At 42.6% G+C, this 22010-nt stretch overlaps 1 protein-coding gene across 3 annotated transcripts in view; it reads left to right on the top strand.

The window, feature by feature from the left end:
- The first annotated feature begins 423 nt into the window (after positions 1–423).
- The window catches only part of PALM2AKAP2 (PALM2 and AKAP2 fusion), a 522805-nt gene continuing 501218 nt past the window's right edge, over positions 424–22010 (top strand). For all 3 annotated transcript variants that reach the window (XM_086315907.1, XM_086315905.1, XM_086315912.1), the window contains exon 1: positions 424–702. Coding sequence is in view for 2 of the 3 variants with exons in the window: in XM_086315905.1 (XP_086172031.1) it covers positions 698–702 (5 nt within the window). In the remaining variant the exon portion in view is untranslated. The remainder of the gene's footprint in view (positions 703–22010) is intronic.

Consider the following 22010-nt stretch of genomic DNA (forward strand, 5'->3'; position numbering starts at 1 on the left):
GGAATACGCGGAACGTGGAGTGGTAAGAAGGGCGTGGGGTCGCCAGTGTGATGGAACACCGCATTAACGCGCCACAGCGCAACTGGAGTTTTCCTTTGGAAACCCAAACTGGATGGCCGCTGAGCTGGCCCAATGGCGTTTTCGAACCTGTGCCCAGTCTGTTGTGGGCAGTACTTGCTAGTTGCGGAGGCCAGGCGCTTCGTTCTCTTGCAACTTCCAAGCCACAAGAGCTGCAACCTTGCCAATGACTCAATCGTTTCCCTGCACCCTCTGGGCTGTGCCACCCGCCACAGCCGCACATCTCCAGGCTCCCACCGGTTCCCGGCGTCTCGGGGCAGCGCCGCCCGTCCCAGGGGAGCCGCTGGCGCACCTGGCGCCTCGGGCGCCCGGGCCCTGCGCGCTGGTGGCCACACCGCCCGGCGCGCAGCTGCCGGCGCGCTCCCTCCCCAAACACTTAAGTGGAGTGGCTTGTCTAGCGCCCAGCGAACAACATTATCCAATTGCTTCCCGTTTTATTCGCAGGCTGGGAGCTGAGAGAGCCTGAGCGTTCACTTTCAACCCTCAAGGGGAGGAGGGATTGCGGGTGGGGAGGGGGGACGCTCCCGGCTCCACCTCGCGCGCGCGGCGCGACCAGAGCGCCCGGCTCCAGCAGAGGCGAGCAGCGCCGGAAAACCCCGCAGCAGCCCAGAGCCCCGCGATGGAGTGAGTATCCCCGCGCCGCGCGCGCCTTTAGCTGCCTTCCCCTCCGAATGTTGCTATGGCGACCGAGGCAGCCGGCTGATCCCGGCTTGGGTCCCGGTCCAGGATGGGTGTTTAATTTCAGCCCCGTGTGTACGCCTGGCGTTTCTATAGCAGCAGCCGGGGAGGCAGGAGCCAAGGGGTGCCAGACCTGAGATGCGTGGTTTTGGCCGCTGCCCCTTGGCCAGCAGGGCCTCGGGAGGGGACGATGTTGCTGAAGAGGGAGGCACGTTCTAGGCTTTCCCGTCCCTGCCCCAAGCTTCCGCCACTCAGGGAGTTGGCCTCAATAGCCATTACTTCCGATTCCTAACCTTGTCAGCATTATTGGACTGCAGTCAGAAAAAAAAAAAAAAAAGAGTGTGTGTGTGGGGGGGGGGGGTCACTGCGGATCAGAAGCAAATGTAGCTTGATATGAAGCGTGTAATGGAAGCATGATGAGTTAGTGGGGAATATGAGCCAGGGCTGCAGTGCCCCGGCTACTGGAAACCATGAGGACCCCCAAATAATTGATTTGTTCCTGGAGTAATTGAGAAAGGAGACAGAACAGTAGGACCAGCAGCCGAGGTTAAATTACAACGTTTGGCACCGTGGGCACCGCATGGGAGGCATGGGGAAGAGGGCACGAAGGCAAGAGGGGCGTTAACCAGCAAAGACACAATGAAGGTCTTGGGTGGAGGTGCGGACTGGGATTCCTCTCTCCTCTCTCTTGGCCTCCCTGCGTTGCTTTTTAGTCACTCTTCCAGGCTGCTGCCGCAGCAGAGCCACTCTGACAGGCGCCAGGCGCCAAGAAAGAGTCATTTTGGGAGCCAGCTATTAGATACCGGCTCACTTGGTCAGCTTCTCCTCCCGGTTTGTTCCCACGGATACTCCCTGACACTGACGCTGTATGAAATCATATTTCAGCCCGGAGATAATGTCCTGTTTTCAGGTACTAGGGCTTTCATGCCAAACCCAATAAACCCCAGATGCAGCTAGTATGTTCCCTCCGTCCTTTCATATCTGATTGTGCAGATGCAATTTAATCCTCACCAACAAGGCTGCTAACGCAGAAGTGAGCGATGGTGTGGCATTTTAGCAATGAGGAGTTGTAGATTTCAGCCTCTGCGTTGGCTGGTCCTTGTGCTGGTGATTTCCTACACCAGTAATTTGATGTCTCTGAGCCTCAGTTTCCCTATTTATACAATGGAGGTAAAGATGTTCCTTTCTCATTTTGAAGTATTGAGAGGATCAGATGTTTCTTTCTCTGCTAAAGGGCTCTGTCAATTGTAAGGTATATGCAGATTTAAGCAGCTAATGATCAAGGCTCCGGAGTCAGTTTGCAGGGTTTGAGTCCTTTTACACTTTGCTGCCATGACATTAGTCTCTCTGGGCCTCATTTCTGGAAACAAATGGTGATAATAACAACACTTTTATGTGATTTTTGTGAAGATTAAGCCCGTTGGTGTATACCAAGTTTTTTAGAACAGAACCTAGCACAAACTAAACTCAATAGCATCGATTACCAATATTATTATTACTACTGTGGTCTCCAGCATTTTCCACTGACATCTGATGGAGTCTCAGGTTGGCACCTAGCTTTGTTTTTCAGACAATTGCTAAAGAAACACACTGTCCCAAGGGCAACTGAGAGTAGCACAGTTTTAAGATACCACTGTAGATGCAGACAACCAGAAGACACAGCAGGCTTGGGGATACAGAGCAGAAACTGGTCACCTTGCCATCATCATGGCTGTTTTCTGACCCAGAGATTCTGTTTTAAGAGATTGAATGTAGGTCTAGTTATTTGCTAGGGGAGTAATTTTCATCTTTATGATTTCACATTAATATTAACACTCTAATGTATATAACACATCTGCCAGGCTTAGAGCGTGAGAGTTTAGTAACTGTATAGGATTTGTCCATTTACCTCCTCAGACCTTCCCTCTATTTCCTCTCCATCCCCCACTAAGCTTAGTTCCAGGTGTGCCTGTCTCCCACCTGGAACTCCTTGAAAATGAAGAGTTTTCTCATTACACCCTTCTGCTCCCTCCATGGGATCCCAACTGGGGCCTCATCCAGCCTTCTTCTCCCCATGGGCCTGGCCCTGGCTTTCGCCTTCCCCTGTGACGTTCCAAAGCCCTCCTTATCTCCCAGTTAACCTCTCGCATTTCCAACTGTTTATCTGTTCTTTGCCTCGCTCCCTTTGCGTCAATCGTATGATTTGCTTTATAACTCTTTACTTCCCCTTTCAGAATACCACCTTTTTTTTGTCCTACCTTGAAATTTCCCACCTGCCACTTCCTGTCCTTCCCCTCAATCTAAACCAGCTCCAAAACTCATCCTAGATAGGACAGCTTGCCTTAAATGTGGGTGAGATAAGGACTCAATTCTCCTTTCTTACTGTATCCAACTCAGGTTTATGGAAAAAAAATAATAAAAGAGGGAATGAAATTCATGTCTTTCTTTTATTTTTTCATTTAACCAACAAGTATTTGTGGAGGTTAGCACTGGTCAGTGAAGCAGTCATGATTCTTATTGCCTGGAGTTCATTGTCTAATGAAGGGATAGATGTTAAACCAGTAAACACAAATGAATCTATGTTGTTGTTCAGTCACTGGGGTCTGATTCTTTGCGACCCCATGGACTGTAGCACACCAGGCTTCCCTGTCCATCACCAACTCCTGGAACTTGCTTAAACTCATATCCACTGAGTCGGTGGTGCCATCCAACCATCTCATCCTCTGCTGTCCCCTTCAATCTTTCAATCTGCTGTCCTCCTGCCTTCAGTCTTTCCCAGCATCAGGGTCTTTTCTAATGAGTCAGCTCTTCGCATCAGGGGGCCAAAGTATTGGAACTTCAGCATCAGTCCTTCCAATGAATATTCAGGGTTGATTTCCTTTAGAATTGACTGGTAAAGTGCAATAAATGCCATGGAGGAAAAAACACAGAGAAAATGATGAGGATATAGGTTAGGGGGTTGGGATTGGGGGCAGGAGGAGAAGGGGATGACAGAGGATGAGATGGCTGGATGGCATCACTGACTCAATGGATGTGAGTCTGAGTGAACTCCAGGAGTTGGTGATAGACAGGGAGGCCTGGCGTGCTGCGATTCATGGGGTCGCAAAGAGTCGGACACGACTGAGCGACTGAACTGAACTGAGGGGGTTAGCAAAGCCCCATTGAAGAACTGAAATGTAATGTGACATCTAAAGGAGAATCTAATGTAGGAATTGGCTGGTTAAAGAGTAGATGGAAGAAGCACTCTGGGCTGAGAAAACAGCATGTGCTAAGGCCCTGAGACAGGAGAGACCTCAGCAAGTTGGAAGAACTGGAGGAAGGGTCCTGTGGCTGGAGTTCTGCAGTGAGGGGTTGATGGTTCAGAGATGGCTAAGTGTGTGGAGCCACCAAAGAACTTTCGGCACCTCTCCTTCTGAAGGTGACCAACAAGGACCTACTGTACAGCACAGGGAGCTCTACTCTGTGTTGTGTGGCATCCTGGATGAGAGGGGAGTCTGGGGGAGAATGGATACATGTATATGTATGGCTGAGTTCCTTTTGCTGTCCACCTGAAACTATCACAACATTGTTAATCAGTTCTACTCCAATATAAAATAAAAAGTTTACCAAATGAATGTGTCATAGCCAAGTATGAGAATGTTTTAAATGTCTGCAACTGGAGAAGAGATTATCAGTTTTAAAAGCTAGACTGTTATGTGCCCATAGCTGATCATTTTGAGTAAGCCAAGGTCACTATTTAAAATGACACTGAGTTAAAATAAAAGCAAAATCATTTATTCATGAGAATGATTGGTTTTAATAAAACAAGAGCATCTTAGTTAAAATGAGGGGAAAAAATCTCTATCACAAGCCGAGAGGGTCCTAGGTGATTGTAATTGGCTGCCCTCCTTGTTTGGTCAACTGGAAGATCGGGGTGTTTGTGGGCATGAACTGTAGATACTAATTTGATTCCACACCTAAAGGTTGTGTCAGACACTTCCCTAGAACAGTCTGGGAGCCGAAAGGCAAAGAGAACAGAGCATGGGAACTCTTTAAATTGCTAGAGTGTGTCCAGTTTAGACTTGATAGGTTCTTTACTCTGACAGCTGAGGAAATGAGAGACCATCACTTGTTATTTACCATTTGTTGCAGTTATATTGTGAGTTTTACCTTTTCAAAGTTTTGAACATTTGCAGTTTTGAACTGTGAATATAATTCTCACAGTTCATTTAATTGAGTTTTCTTTATGTACGAGTCTCTGTTCTAAGTGCTGAGATTACAACAGTGAACAAAGCTGAGCCAGATCATCTCCTCACGGAGCTTCTGTTTAATCGTGGAGGACATGTATATAAATGTTAATGTCAGGAAGTGATAAATGTTCAGAATAAAAGTAAAACCCAGTAGGAGAGTGGAGGCTGATTAGACCAGGTTACTTTTTTTCTTTTAATTGAAGTATAGTTGATTTACACTGTTGAATTAATTTCTGCTGTATAGCAAAATGACTCAGTAATATGTATATATCTTCTTTTTTATATTCTTTCCCATTATGATTTATCACAGGATATTGAATCTTGTTCCCTGTGCTATACAGTAGGACCCTGTTGTTTATCCATTCTATCTATAATAGCTTGCATCTGCTAATCCCAAACTCCCAATCCGTTCCTTCCCACCCCTAAGGGAGGGTTACTTTTGACAGAGTAGTAAGGAAACATATTTATGAGTTGGTGAGTTTGAATAGAGACTTGAATAAAGTGAGAGGTTGACCCATTGTAGAAGGAGCGCAGTTGCAAAGGTCCTGAGGCAGAACCCTGCTGTGTGGGCTTCGTTTTCACCTTGGATCTAAACGGAGTGCAGATCACCATCAGCCCTTTCACCAATGGCATCCTCTTTCCTGAGCATGTTGTGTTGATTAAGTGTTCAGTTGGAAAGTTTTGTTTTCTAGGAGGGCCCAAGGGTGTTATATCCTGAAAGTCTTTCTGTGGCTTTTATGAACAAACAAATTGAATGCATAAAATTATACAATCACATTCCTCCCCCCACCCCCCATAATTCTATAAGATTTTTCCATTGTGTTCTGGCCTTGACTGTTGTTCTGGTGAAGTCGGAGTCTAGCCTGGTTAATTCCTCTGGCAATTTCATATTTTTTGTCTTGGTGCTGACAGAAATATTTTTAAACATCAAAGTTTAGCAACTTTTTTTGTGATATTTCTCGCTATAAGTTACCGTGTCAGTTTTTCTTGGAAAATGGTATGTTCCTTTGATCTGAAGATCCATGCTGTTGCTGCTGCTGCTGCTGCTAAGTCGCATCAGTTGTGTCTGACTCTGTGCAACCCCATAGACAGCAGCCCACCAGGCTCCCCCATCCCTGGGAGTCTTTTTTTTTTTTTTAATTTTATTTTATTTTTAAACTTTACAATATTGTTAGTTTTGCCAAATTAGTTTTGCCAAATATCGAAATGAATCTGCCACAGGTATACATGTGTTCCCCATCCTGAACCCTCCTCCCTCCTCCCTCCCCATACCCTCCCACTGGTCCCAGTGCACCAGCCCCAAGCATCCAGTACCGTGCATCGAACCTGGACTGGCAACTCATTTCATACATGATATTATACATGTTTCAATGCTATTCTCCCAAATCTCTCCACCCCCTCCCTCTCCCTCTCCCACAGAGTCCATAAGACTGATCTATACATCGGTGTCTCTTTTGCTGTCTCGTACACAGGGTTATTGTTACCATCTTTCTAAATTCCATATATATGCGTTAGTATACTGTATTGGTGTTTTTCTTTCTGGCTTACTTCACCTGGGATTCTTTAGGCAAGAACACAGGAGTGGGTTGCCATTTCCTTCTCCAATGCATGCAAGTGAAAAGTGAAAGTGAAGTCGCTCAGTCGTGTCCGACTCTTAGCGACCCCATGGACTGTAGCCTACCAGGCTTCTCCATCCATGGGATTTCCCAGGCAAGAGTACTAGAGTGGGGTGCCATTGCCTTCTCTGCTGAAGATCCATATTTTCCTTTATTTTTTGTAAAGGGATTTTCTTCCTAGCCTTCAATTAAAAATTTTATTCTGTTATCTGCTGCAGGTGCATCTATTACTCACTCCTTGCCATCATAACTGTTTTGAATTGCTTTCATTTTTTACCCTTGACTTTCCCATGAGTTCTTGTGACATTTTAAAATCTATCCCCTAGGTAACTGTTTTTTAGCAGTATTTGTTTAGTCCTTACTCATTTTAATGTAGCTTTCACTTCTTTAATGGTTTTGTTGTTCTGTTCATTTTCTGGCTCTGCCAGTCCATTTTGCACTTATTTTTTTTAAAGCATTTATACTTTACTTAATTTCTTTGAATATGTGGAGAAGAGTTTATCTGAAAATTTCATCCATTTCTTGTATCATTTTCTGAAATATATGTACCTGCCTTTTGTTTGTAAATCTTTCCTTTCTTTTTTCTTTTTGTTAAATAATAGTTAAGTATATAGAATCTATGCACGTTGATAAATTTTTATTTATTACTCATTTCCAAATGCACGTAATTCTAGCCAAAACGGCTGTTTGTCCAAGAATAAGTGACAAGGATAAGGGCAGTGTTTGGGGGACACAGTGACTTTTGATGAGATGTTTTGCCTCATAAACATTTCTTACAACTCTGCAATGTTTTCTGGTCTAAAAATACCTTGCAGTGAGTGAACACATCACTCACACAGGTCGCACATCTCAGCTTACTTGTGTGTGTGTGTGTGTGTGTGTGGGTTGGGGTGGGGAGACAGACAGCTGCTTGGTGCTTATTTATCATTGCGTAATTGACTCTGTTTAGCATCCCAAAGGGGAGGGGGCAAGTCATCTTCAAAGGTAATTGTTATTTTCTTTCTTACATCTCTTGCCTCCAGACTAGTTCTCTGTGTTTAGTTTTTAAGTTTTCAGGCTTTCATAGATAATGAAGATAGAGGGCTCGGTGTCACTTCCTGCACTACTCCGGTGTGGAAGCAGCCCCTGCACACAGATGTTCCCCATGTCCCCGTGACCTCCACATCACACCCCACCATTCCAACACTGGGCCTCTCTGGACTGTCTCCTTAGTTACAAAAGAAATTTGAAAACCTTCTGAGATGTACAGAGGTAGAGATCACCTTTTAGGGTTGTCCGTTGATTTAATAAAAATTATCCTCTTTTTGAAACTCATAGACTTAGAAAATGCACTTATAGTTGCCAGCGGGAAGGGATAGTTAGGGACACATTGCTATACTTAAAATGGGTAACCAACAAAAACCTGTTGTATAGCATATGGAACTCCACTCAATTCTACCACTTATGTGGTGGCCTGGATGGAAGAGAGATTTGGGAGAGAATGGATACATGTATATGTTTGCCTGAGTCCCTTTGTTGTTCACCTGAAGCTATTACAACACTGTTAATCTGCTATATGCCAATACAAAATAAAAAAACTTTTAAAAATTGTCTCTCTTTGGCAGATAATTCTTATAATCTGCAACTTGAGAATCCTAGCTCTTTGCTAGCTTCATAGTAGATCAATTTTTATTTATGATTTTTCATTCTTTTAGTTCCTTTCAGCAGGTTTCCTGCAGGTAGAAAACTTGCCTTTACCATATCTTTGAATGAATCAATGAATCTTGTGTTCCTATGAAAATAACATTGGGAACTACCAAATGTCATTGTTATTAGAAAATCATACATATCTTTTTCCAATGAATTCTTAGGAATGTCTATGTCACAGTAAGTTCGTGAATGATATTATAGATACTTTGCAGTGGAAGAGCTTTGGAAAGGGTATGATGCTGCTGCTAAGTCGCTTCAGTCATGTCCGACTCTGTGCAACCCCAAAGACTGAAGCCCACCAGGCTCTGCCGCCCCTGGGATTTCCAGGCAAGAACACTGGAGTGGGTTGCCATTTCCTTCTCCAATGCATGAAATGAAAAGTGAAAGTGAAGTCGCTCAGTCGTGTCCAACTCTTAGCGACCCCATGGACTGCAGCCTACCAGGCTCCTCTGTCCGTGGGATTTTCCAGGCAAGAGTACTGGTGTGGGGTGCCATCGCCTCTCCGTGGAAAGGGTATACTTGGTGGATATTCTTCATCTTGCCCATCAAATCTGCTGTCTCCTCTTCCCACACTGATTTGTGCCCTAGGAGGCTGGCCTCTGTGGTCTGCATCAGTCAGGCTCTCCTGCCCTTTGGTTTCCTGTTGGGTTGGATCAAGGGGAGACATGAGCAGGGTAGAAGGAGACTGAGGTCAAAGCATTTATTGCATCATCTCCTTTCTTGTAAGGAAGTGGGTTGGCAGTAGCTGCTTTCTTTTTCTGAAGGCCACAGCCGCTGCCTGCAGCCTGTCCCACATCTGTAGCTCTAGTTCTCTTCCGGTTCTGACACCCCTCTCCACCCCACCCCCGCCAAGTCCCCTCCCCGGCTTCCCTACTTTCTTAGCCTTTGGTGCTTCACCATCCCTGTTAGTTTTTTTTCACTCTGACCATGTCTCTGTAAAGCAGTCCCTTTATTAAGCTTACTTCGGTTATCCAGTTTGAGTGTGCCATCTATTTTCAGCTGGGATTCTAACTCTCAAAGGATAAAAGTATTTAAAGTCTTACAAAAACGTACTTCACATTTCCGGGACAGACCTTGACAGTTTTTGTTTGTACACACATTCTGGTCATTGGCGTGCAAGGCTCCAAAATATGACACGAGTGTTGACAGTTGTTATGAGTTTACCATGAACTTACTAAGGAGAAGCTTCGGTTCCACAAGGTACCAAAGTGTGTGTTTGCTTCACATCGAAAAATGTCATTTTTCTTATTACCTATAATAAAAATTCCCCTAATTTGACTCCTCTGAGGAAGACTAATCTCAGTTATGGAGAGGTTGAATTAGAATTTTATCCTATTTAAAGAAGTGAAATTTTCTTCTCATTAAAGGAGGGAACCTTACTAGTCAAAATTCTGTTTTTGTGCACAGAACTTCATTGTATTTCACTACTGTTTAAACATAAGTGATAATTTAACTAATCAGTAGTGTGTAAGTGAATGCTTCCTAAACTGCTGCCAAATCAATAAAATCTGTCCCATCTTGTTTGCTCTTATTCTTCACAGACAGCCATCTCAAGAGCATAAAATAGATCTAATCAGAAGGTATATCTTACAAGTTCTGAATGTTGTTCAGTTGCTGAGTTGTTTCAGATTCTTTGCGACCCCATGGACTGCAGCACGCCAGGCTTCCCTGTCCTTCACTATCGCCTCCTGCCCTCAATCTTTCCCAGCGTCAGCATCTTTTCCAATGAGTCAGCTCTTTGCATCAGTGGCCAAAGTATTGGAGCTTCAGCTTTAGCATCAGTCCTTTCAATGAATTTTCAGGGTTGATTTCCGTTAGGATCGACTGGTTTGATCTCCTTGCTGTCCAAGGGACTCTCAAGAGTCTTCTCCAGCACCACAGCTTGAAAGCATCAGTTCTTTGGGGTTCAGCCTTTTTTATTGCCCAGCTCTCACATCCATACATGACCACTGGAAAAACCATAGCCTTGACTATACAGACCTTTGTTGACAAACTAATGTCTTTTTTTTTAACATGCTGCCTATGTTTGTCATAGCTTTCCTTCCAAGGAGCAAGTGTCTTTTAATTTCATGGCTTCAGTCACTGTCTACAGTGATTTTGGAGCCCAAGAAAATAAAATCTGTCACTGTTTTCACTATTTCCCCATCTGTTTGCCCTGAAGTGATGGGACCTGATGCCATGATCTTAGGTTTTTGAATGTTGTTTTTAGCCAGCTTTCTCACTTTCCTCTTTCACCCTCGTCAAGACGCCCTTTAGTTCCTCTTCACTTTCTGCCATTAGAGTGGTATTATCTGCATTTGATATATTTTACAAGTTCTGAATGAATGGGCTCTAAATTAAAGATATTATACTCCATCTAGTTATATAAGTATTTCATACTTAGAAAGTAAGTTTTTTAGACTGCTTATCATTTTGCTTTGAGTACCACTAATTCTCTGTCAGTTATGTTCATTTATTCATTTGTTCAACTCATAATTATTAAATATCTACTTCGTGCTAAGTATTGTTCTAGGTCCCTGTGATACAAATATGAATATGACATAGTTCCTGCCTTCACGGAGGCTACAATCAGTGAGGAACAAGTATAACTGGCTACGTAATTTTAATAAAGTGTGCTAAGTGTTGTACCGGGGGAAAGTTTGAAGAAATATTGTCTGAAGCACATAACAAGGGGACAGGAATCTAAATGAATCTTAAGCATTCAGAGATCCTGCTGCTGCTGCTGCTGCTGCTAAGTTGCTTCAGTCGTGTCCGACTCTGTGCAACCCCATAGGCAGCATCCCACCAGGCTCCCCTTTCCCTGGGATTTTCCACGCAAGAACTCTGGAGTGGGTTGCCATTTCCTTCTCCAGTGCATGAAAGTGAAAAGTGAAGGTGAAGTCACTCAGTCGTCTTCGACTGTTAGCAACCCCATGGACTGTAGCCCACCAGGCTCCTCCATCCATGGGATTTTCCAGGCAAGAGTACTGGAGTGGGGTGCCAGTGCCTTCTCCGTCAGAGATCCTACATGGGGCCAAAATCCAAGCCTGATTCTTAGCCCCTCAAATTAAGTTAGCATTAAAACAAAAGCTTTTTTAATATCTGAACTAGTCATCTTACAACTGCTTAAGTCATTTTCCAAAAAAAATTAGCCAAGCTAATTGCAGTATTAAAGCTAGATTGAATAATTGATAGTCTTCAAATATAAAGCATTTGTTCTCACTAACAAGCCTATGGCTGAGGCCCCCTCCACGACCACTGCAGTGCAGTGGTAAACGTCTGCCCCCTGGAGGAATCAGAAACTCCATTTTTTCAAATAATAGTGCGAAGAGGGTTCAGTAAGGAAGGAAAGCAAAACAAAGAACAGAAAGGAAACAAAACAGAACAAACAGACAAAACCACATGAAGATGTATTTGCTGGGTACTGCTAAACCTTTTTGGATACTTTACTTGTTTCAGCTGTCTTTGTTGAAATCATGTCCAAAGCCTCTCACTTTTGAAGAGCATTAAGATTTGCTACACTATAGCTGAGTCTTCCAGGGAAGAACTAAAGAAGTTGGTTTAGAAACAAAAGTTCTCCAACTTTCCAGTGCTTTCCTTACCTTATTTTCCAAGACAGAGGTGTCCAGCATTTAAAGCTGATGACACCAACAATAAAGGTTTATCTCCTCAGAGACTCACACTGTAAGGTTCAGTGAATCCCCTGGGAATGATGTTAAAGGGCAGTTCCTGATTCTGTGGATCTGGGGTGGGATTGGAAAGTCTACATTCCCAATAAGCTTCCTAGGAGATGATAATGATGCTGCTGCTCTGGAGACAATACTTTGAGTGGCAATGCCCACAACACAAAGACACAGCGTAGGGCTCTATATAATGCAAGAAGTGAGCATCTCGTTCTTTTACACGTCCTCCCCACCAACAACCCTCCTGGTAGAGGATTGCTGCCATGAACTGGAGTTCAGCTGTCTACAGAGCAGAAACTAGGCTCTTCATTTTAGTTGGCATAACTTGGCAGTTCCATGTCTATAAAGCCTTTATTTTCTAGAAAGTTAGGGCAGGATGGGGGTTTGGAAAAAAAGTGTTCAAGGGGTAAACATGAATTTTATCTATTTTTAAAAATACGAATTTAAAAAGTGTGGGGGTCATAAATAATTTAAAATCTAAAAAAAATTTCTTTGGCCAGTTCCTTGATGTTTAAAAAATAACTAGTGAATCTACTTACCTCTAAGTTTTGCAAATCGGTAAAATCTTGGTGTAAATGTCAAGTTATGATTCTATAAATATTAGTCATGTTAATAGGAATACGAAATGTTCAGGGCAAGAAGCTTGTGGTATTATATTTTTTGGACAAGATCGACAAATTTAGGGATCCTTACTGTTGAAAGTCAGGGAAGAGTGACTGATTTTATAAAGAATAATTTAAACATGTTATTATGTTGGCTTTTTATGTGAGATGATAATTATCCCCCAAATTCCTTCCTTGTTATGGGAGTTAAATAGTCTAAGAACAATACATGTTCGAGAATTAAACTGTACAGAATAAAGTTTAGTTATGGATTCTTGATTACTTAATAAAATGATGGCTCTCCAAACCTAATTACATTTGCGTGAATTAAACGCATTTCTTAACGGCTCTCGATTTGTCTTCCACCAGTCTGTGTCAGCTATACCACGTGCCTTCCTATTAGAGTCACTCCAGGTCTCGAAATTAGAAGCATTATATTATATTATGGTGATGTACATATGGCATCAGTGCAAGAAGAGTAGGAGTGTCATGCCCTGCAGAAACAGAGATTTGGAAGGAGTGTGTGTGTGTGTGTGTGTAAAACTCTTTTTTAAAGGCCTCCTTCTAAAATGTGTATCTGTGTCTTATTTTGATACTTTCCCATTTCCCCCATGCATTACCTTGGGAATGATAAAAGGATTCCTAAGGCCAAAATCCTGAGGCTGATGGAAAAGCTTTGGCCCTTGTCTCCCACTGTCTAAATTTGCCTGCTTCAGGGGACTGGTCATCCTTGGGGGTATAGGCTGGCATCTGGCATGCCTCAGTAGGGCTGGCTGCCTGTGTTCCTCCTGGGCTCTGGCGGGGGTAGGGAGGTTAGGGAGAAAGGATGGGAGAGGAAGTGGGGAGGGACTTTGTGATGCAGAAACACAGGGTGAAATCTACAGAGGATCCTTGGTGCCTGTTGGTTTTTTCAATAAGGAAAGCTGCTTGGGTGGTCTGCAGAGGAGGCCCCTGGAAACTGGTCCCTCCCACTGCCTGGCTGACACTGATAACCTCTGATTTTCTTTCTTGTTTCTCTCTGTCTCTGTGCATCTCAGCTTTGCTGGTCTCTGGATGGGATGAAAACCAAATGGGTCCTTCATGTAGTGCCCTGAAATGGTGGGAAGCTGTTGGTTTAATCCTGCTCTCTCTTTCCCAGTGAGGGGGACTCTGTCTACCTGGGAAGTTCCCTTGACACTGAGCTATGCCAGCCTGGGGAATAAGTCAATGCAGACAAAATGAATTGTCTTCCCTTTTGTTTGGTTATTTTTCTTTCACTGTGTTATTGAAGTTTCTTAAGTAGACCCTTGAGCTCACCCAGAGCTAATTTTGTTCATGGATAGTTGTCTAATTGCTGATCTTTGTTGGGAGACAGAGGCTTAGGTCTCCCATGTCATCATCTTGGTGATGTCACCCTGGAACCTAATGGAGCTCTGATCCATTTCCAAAGCATACAACAGTCTCCTATGACATCTAAAGCTGTATCCCTAGACCCTGGCATTCTAAGTGGTACTAAGATGCAGGTACCATGTAGCTATCAAGATAGCTAGGGGCCTAGCTCAGGTTGTCACTGCTTTTGATTCACAGAATAAAAGATCTGTAGGGTGGATTAGCATAAACCGGAGATCAGAGGTAGTGTCATTGCCTGAAGTTTGCCTATATTGGGGTGGAAGTTTGGGCTTGCAGTTGATGAAGAAAACTCACCTACACTTAGGTATTAAGCTTATGAATAGATTTACATTTGGAGTCTCTTCCACCATTAAATGATTCATAGATGGTATTTCATGGGTTCCCTTTATCAAATTCAGGATGTTATTTTCTTTCTCTACCCTCCTCCAGTCTGTGACAGTTTCTCAGACTTTTTCTGTTTTTTTATTACTATGACAGTTTCAAGGAGTACTGGTCAGGTATTTTATAGAGTTGTCCTCCATTTGGGTTTGTCCCATGTTTTTCTCATGGTTAGAGTGGGGCTATGGCTTTTTGGAGGAGGACCACAGAGGGGAAGTGCCAGTCTCATCACATCATTTCAGGTGTACGAACAATCGATGTGACTCATCACGTTGATGATGTTACTCTTGGTCATGTGGCTGAGGTAGTGTTTGCCAAGTTTCTTCTTGGTAAAGTTACTTTCCCACCTTTTCCAGGGTGTGCCCCACCTCCTTGAGGGAGGGTAACTGGATAATTTACTTGGAATTCTTCTGTAGGGAGATTTATTGTTTCCGCACCATTTATTTGCTTATTCAATCATTTATAGATATCAGCATAGGCTTATGGTTATTTATTTTATATTTTAATTAGGTTATTATTATCCAGTGCTACATTATTATTTTGTTCCAAATTTTCTGTTTTTGTCATAGGGATCTTTTTTAGGTTGACTGTGATGTACCTAAATGTAATTTTCTTGATGTTTCTTCTATAGGGTTTTGGACTTTCAGCATATATACTTTAACCACTCATTCTTTATCCTTTTCTTTTAGGACCCCAATATTCATATTTTAGAGTGCTTGGTATTGTCCCACAAGTCATTGAGGCAATGGTTTTCTAAAGCTTTTTCCTTGTGTCATGCTTCTATTTTGATAATTTCTCTTGATCCATTTTCACATTCATTTTTTTCTCCTGCATTGTCCAATTTGCTGTTAGTCACATCCAATGAATTTTTTAAGTATTTTGTTTTTTAGTCCCAGGATTTCTTCTTGGTGCTTTGCTAATCTCCATATCTCTGTGAATTTTCTCATCTTTTCATCAGTTATATCCACATTTTCCTGTAGATCCTCTGACTTATTTACATAGTTATTTTAAACTCCTTATCTTCTAATTCCAGTATCTGGGTCTTCTGTGGGCCTGTCTCAGCTGACTGTTACATAGTCTTCACTCTCACTGTGCCCGTAGACGTTTTTGAAATGATGATGGGGGACTCCCATGTTAAGTGGTATCTGCTTAGCACCTCCTAAGGCAATCTGTTCTGCAAAATGTCTTACTAAAGTATCCAGAAGATACTAAAAAGATAAAAAGAAAATTTCAGCACCCCAGATTGAGACAAATGACCTTTGGTCACCCTCTGGAAGGAATTTCCACTAATTATGAAGCCAACAGAATTGGGAAGAGGACAGAATTCAGTGTCCTACCCATGCCTTGCCTCTGGAAAAGGGAGTAGCCTCACATTCCAAGAACAAGGTCGAGAGAGTTCTCCCCTTCCCTCACTCTCTGCTCAATTGACTGTACAGCCAGAAAATCAGGCAACTTTTTTTCATTTTAAGGCATGTATTAAATGACTGCTGTGCCAAGAAAACAGGGAAGAAAACAGAATTATTGCTTGTCCACTGTAATCTTGGAGTGTAGCTAATGAGAAAAGTACTGCAAGACAAAGAAGCGATAGTTGGCTGAATGTGGGTAGCTTCATTAAAATAGGGAGTAGAGGAGACCAGAGTAGACTTAGTGACAGATGAGTGCAGTTTTGTACTTGCTGAGTTTGAGGCTCCTGTGGTGTTTTACTAAGATCATTAAGATGTGAGGCACTTCTAGATTTAATTATAATCATCAAGACTTTTCAAATAGATGCAAGGGAATAACTGGAATAAACTTGGCCATGTGATTGGACTTTAAGTCAGAAGTGATATGGGCCTGGAAAACATGTAGTAGTTGAAGTCAAGGATATGGATGAAAGACGAGCAAAGGGCCCCGGATAAACCCCCACGGGGCACCAACATTTTAAGTTCAGACAAACCAAAAGGAACATGCACATGAGACGCAGAGCAGTGAAGGGAAATTGTCATGCAAAAAGTGGTATTTCAGAGTCCAAGGAAGTAATGTGCTTCAAGAAAGAGGAAATAGTTCACAATGTCAAATGTTTCATATTATACAAGTCATAAGTATGTAAACTGAACGTATTAAGTAAGATTAAGTAAGATGAGTGCTGAGACTTGATTGCTGGAATTGGGTACTCGTTATACACTGATTATTTTTGGCAAAGAAATTTCAAAGGAATCATGGGGGTAGAAATGAGATTCCCATGGGTTGAATGAATGAGAGGGGCAAAGTAAGGGTCACATAAGTCTTTCTAGAAATTTAAAGTAAAGCTAACAGACAGTAGCTAGAAGGTTGTGTGTGTATGTGTGTGTTAGTAGCTCAGTCATGTCCGACTCTGTGCGATGCCATGGACTGTAGCCTGCCAGGCTCCTCTGTCCATGGAACTCTCCAGGCCAGAATACTGGAGTGGATAGCCATTCCCTTCTGCAGGGATCTTTCCAACCCAGGGAACAAATCTGGGTCTTCTGCATTGCAGGTGGACTCTTTACTATCTGAGCCACTAGGGAAGCCTCAGCTAGAAGGAGAATTCTTTTGTTCATGAGGAAGACTTGAATACATTTATATTCTCAAGAGAAATAAGCAAATGAGATCAATATTGAAGAGAGAATGATTTCTAGGGGTGGACCTAGACAGGAACAGGTAAATTTATTGGCAAATCACTTACTCTGTGGTTCACAGGAGGCAAATAAGAGATTTTTTTTGATCCCTTAGTTCTTAAGTCAAATTATGGTACTGCAGGGATCATAGATGGCTTTAACGTAAGGTCTGACTTGGCCAAAGAATTCTTGTAGACTAAGAGTAATGTTGGCTTTGTCCTTCATTTTATTTTTATTGGACGCTAGTTGCTTTACAATGTTGTGTTAGTTTCTGCTGTTCTGTTCTCATTAGTTATCTGTTTTATACATAGCAGCATGTATATGTCAATCCCAGTATCCCCGTCCATCCCACCCTCCCTTCCCCCTTTGGTGTCCATGCATTTGTGCTCCACGTCTGTGTCTCTATTTCTGCTTTGTGAGTAAGTCCATCTATCCCATTTTTCTAGGTGGCGTGTATATGCGTTATGTATGATACTTGTTTTTCTCTTTCTGACTTACTCTGCATGATGGTCTCTAGGTTCCTCCATGTTTCTGCACATGAGCCAGTTTCATTCCTTTTCATGGCTGAGTGATATCCCATTGTATAGGTGTACCACATCTTCTTTATCCATTCCTCTGTTGATGGACATTTAGGTTGCTTCCATGTCTTGGCTATTGAAATAGTGCTGCGATCTTATTAAGAGAGAGGTCTCTTCTACCTCAAACCCCCTAACTGCCACAGACAACCATTAACATTAATAAGATTAATAGACCAACCTAGTAAAAGCCGTTTCATTCTAAACAGGCTTTGAGGTGATTTAATAGATATTTATTTTAATAATAGAATTGAATAAAAAGAAATGGGTGATAGAATCAAGACAAAAGGAAAATTAGGTCTGAAAATATAGATTAAGGCTGAGCAAGATTAGGACATGGCAAATGCATGTCACATCATTCCATTCATTGTTGCAGAGGTGGGCTGCACATTTGACGCTAGTCTTGCCAGTGGCTAGAACAAAGAGGAGAAGCAACTGGCGGCAAGGTTCAAATGTCTAAAGGAAAGAAATAAACTAGTTATTAAGAGGAAAACGGTTTTTCTTAGGCCCACGACTTGAGAGAAATTTCTCTCCACATTCCCACAGTAAATTCACAAGAATTTCCTTGCAGTGCCCCTTGCTGAAAGTGGATGACAAAACCACTGCATGCATTGCCTTTTATAGAATGAAGTATCAGTGGGGGGAATTAATGGGTACTAAATACTTAAAAGGTTCCAACTACTTTCCTAGGTCCTATTACTTACCCTGCAAAAGTTCCTTACACAATCTTTGTTCAGGGTTTCACCCTTAATTTTCACATCTTTTAAAACCCCTGAAATAAACATGATCTGCATTTCATTTTAGAACGGATGAAGAAAGGATGTCTGTTTCAGTTCCCTTTCTCATTGTTGACCGTGCTTTACACTCAATCTAAGAGAAGCAACGCACTTGGTACTGGGAGCTGATAATGGTGGGTTTCATTTACAATCATTATGATTTTCAAACAGATGCCATTTCTCAGGGCACATACTTGCCTAGCAGAGATAATCTTGGGGCCTTCCTAGTGTCCAGCAGAGACAAGGTAAAGACAGAGGAAATTAAAGTTCTGGGAAGAGGAAATCACTGTTGGCCCAAATGTTATAGTAGCCTTCCCCCCTCCCCACCAGTTAAAAGTAAACCTAGATTTAATTATAGTGCTGATGGTTGGGCTTGATGAGTTTAACGGATGCTAATTCAGAGGTGGCCGGGAATCAATATATTTTTTTTCAGCAAGTAATAACATGTTTGCTTTAAAATCTTTTATCTAAGTATAAGATTCAATGTGTAAAGTTTTTTGAGGTGAGAAGTCTGATAAAGGCAATATGGCAAAGGCAGATTCCTGTCTAGGGTTTCGATCGACCCTGGTCGATCTGATCACAAAAGTCCTCTCACCTCTGGGGCATCATTTTAGAAACCTCCAGACACCCCCAAACCCTCCTGGTACTGTGTCTGTGTTATAGGCAAGGCCTCCTGATGTTTGGAACTCCATCAGCTTTCTATGGAGGCTTCTTCCTGGGAGAGTTCCAGGTTGCACATTGCCAAGCCGTGGCTGTGGAGGGCGTCCTGTTGACAGCACTATTTTAAATGAAAACGCTTTCATCCTGAAGATGTAGCAGGTTGGAGGGAAGCTGTTTCAGAAGTGACAAGAGCAAAGACACACTAAGAGACCAGTGGTATGAGAATGGGAACAGTCAGTGTGTGGAACAAGAAGTCATGTGAAGAGCTGGTTCCTTCACCAGCCAGATGCCCTTGTTCTCTGCTATTTCGTGGTTGCTGACCTTGCCCTTCATCAGTGGAAGTAAACTACCACCTCGCTCTTGGAAAGGGACCCATGTAACCTGCCACTGAGTTTTGTCTTTGGCAACTCTTGACTTATCCTCTGTGATGTTTGGAAAGGCTTCCAGGCTTCAGAAGCCACTTTAATAGAGTTTAGACTAATTATACTTAACTTTTTCATGCTCTGCTGGAAGAGCCAGAGCAACCCCAAAGTGTAGAATTCTAAAGCTCAATGGTCATCTGGCTTATGGACGTGTGAACCCAGAGGTAAGTGGTCTCCGTTACAGTTGGACCCACGTTTTAAAAATGCACCCCCTCCCAAGGTTAAGAAACCCCTCTGGTTGATGATAAGAGTGTTTCATTACTTTTAGGCAAGAAGAGAAATATTGTTGCTGGAGGTGGAAGTCCCTCCTCTAATTATGTCGGGCAGGCTGCTTCATTTACTGTCTGTGTGACTTGGTAAAGTCCCCCTGTTCATTCTGAATTGTTCATCTGTAAAACGGAGTAGTAATCCTCTCTCTAGATTCAGGCAAGAAGAAAGAGTGTTTTAAGTTCTTATGTGCTGATGTTATTTTATATTTTATTGACATTTATTTCTGGGAACTAACCAATTTTAATCCATGACTCACGTTTACCTTACAGTCCACTGAGATTCCCAGGTGGTTCTGGCTACACCTGGGTCTGCTGAGCTGCTTCTTCCTGCCATGTGTGTGGTCTGGTTTTGATTCAAATGGTGCAGCTTATGTTGAAACTCCATGCTCTGTTATTGAAGCCAAGTCACACATAGACAGGCCTGGACTCCCTTGCAGAGGGACACTTGCACGCTCCCAGGCCCACTTTCTCTCCTGGGTGAGCAGAGCGGGACAGTCACACACGGGCAGGGCTGGGAGAGGGGCAGGCACGGACCGTGCTCTCACATGTGCTCCCATCACTGGTCCCCAGCAGGAGCACAGTCCATGTGCAACTATGCCCAAAGCTCAGACCTGCCTTTGGAAGTTACCCTAGAGAAGGATGGAGAAGGCAATGGCACCCCACTCCAGTACTCTTGCCTAGAAAATCCCATGGACGGAGGAGCCTGGTGGGCTGCAGTCCATGGGGTCGCTAGAGTCGGACACAACTGAGCGATTTCACTTTCTCTTTTCACTTTCATGCATTGGAGAAGGAAATGGCAACCCACTCCAGTGTTCTTGCCTGGAGAATCCCAGGGTCAGGAAGCCTGGTGGGCTGCCGTCTATGGGGTCGCACAGAGCCGGACACGACTAAAGCGACATAGCAGCAGTAGCAGCAGAGAAAGATCTCAGTTCTGTGCTAAGAATAAGTGCTATCAGGGCATGGATCAAGGTCCTTAAACCTTTTTTTTTTTTTTTTTCTGGTACCACAGATTTTTCTGGCAGTCTGATGAAGCTTATGGATTCCTTAAAAAATCCTATAGAATGTGTAGGATTACAAAATTTAGAAACATTTACACTGAAATATAGCCATAAAATATTTTTTAAAATATGGTATAGTAAATCATGTACTTTTTATTCATGCATTAAATGCCAAGCCTAACAGCAGATGAAATAACTACAGTTAAGTAATGAGTATATTGGTTATTTCTATATATTTGCAACAGTGAAAATATCTGTGATTTCTATTAGTGACAAAGCCAGAGGCAATTCTCATCCTTATCCTACTGTGGTTGACTTGCATTCATAACTGGAAGAAATACAACATTTCAGTTAGAAATTAGTGAAAATAAATATGTCATTTTTTCCCCCTATGCAAGTTCATGAATTCCATGAATTCTGTCCCAGGTGGGACCCTAGATTTGGTCGGTAATGAAAGCAAAATAAAAGATAAGTATGGGAAAAATAGAAAGCTTACCTTTTCAATGTACAGTTACATGAATATTAAGTACATTTCAAACAATTAACAACAAATGTGAATTAGTTTGGTGGTTAGCACAGCTTTTTTCATATGTTGTCTCCAGTAAATATCTGTTGGTTTGAAGAAACTAACAAAAGCATTGCTTTGCTTTCATGCATTTACTGTCTTTTCTTCCTCCCATGGACTCTTTGAGGACACGCAGACTTCCCTATGATACAGGAGCCCAGTCAATTCAAATTAAAATATCCGTATGATATAATGTCTGGAATAAGTCAGAATGTCTTCAAAATATCATCTGCTTAGCTTTGTAATATCCTATCAGATAAGAAAGAGAGAGTCCTCACTAATGTGTAGCAGAATTCTATCTAATAGATGCCATTTGTTATTTATTGCCTGTCAAGGATATAATTGTCATTTAATACAATAAGCTTGTGAGTATGCATTACCCACATTCAGCAATGCAATTCAAATATCATTAGCGCTTATGTGTAATAAGCCATGGTGGGCATTACACCAGGAGCAGTGGCCCACTGGGGAATATAGAGATGAAACAGATAATGATTCCTGCCTGCAGCAGGCTTATGATCCAGTAGCGGGGGAAGATACATATAGACCTAATCGTGAGACAGGTTGGACAAGACAGACTAAAGCATGACAAAAAGCACTGGGGCAGATAGAGGTTTTTTTTCTGGAAATGGTGGATTTTTGAAAGGAACAAAAGCCTGAGAAGGAAGAGGGAAGATGAAAAGGCTGAAAAGGTTGAGGTTTGAATTTCAGAGCCAAGTATTTTAGACTTCTTACATGCATAGTTCAAAAACACCATTGCTGTCCTCAAAACAGTACATGTACTCAATGGTATGCTTCCTTCTAGTCACAGTATAGCAGATGGATCGTGA

This window comes from Bos grunniens, chromosome 8 (genome assembly GCF_055505025.1).
Source record: "Bos grunniens cultivar Pamir isolate PY7600 chromosome 8, Bosgru_T2T1.0, whole genome shotgun sequence".
NCBI lineage: Eukaryota > Metazoa > Chordata > Mammalia > Artiodactyla > Bovidae > Bos > Bos grunniens.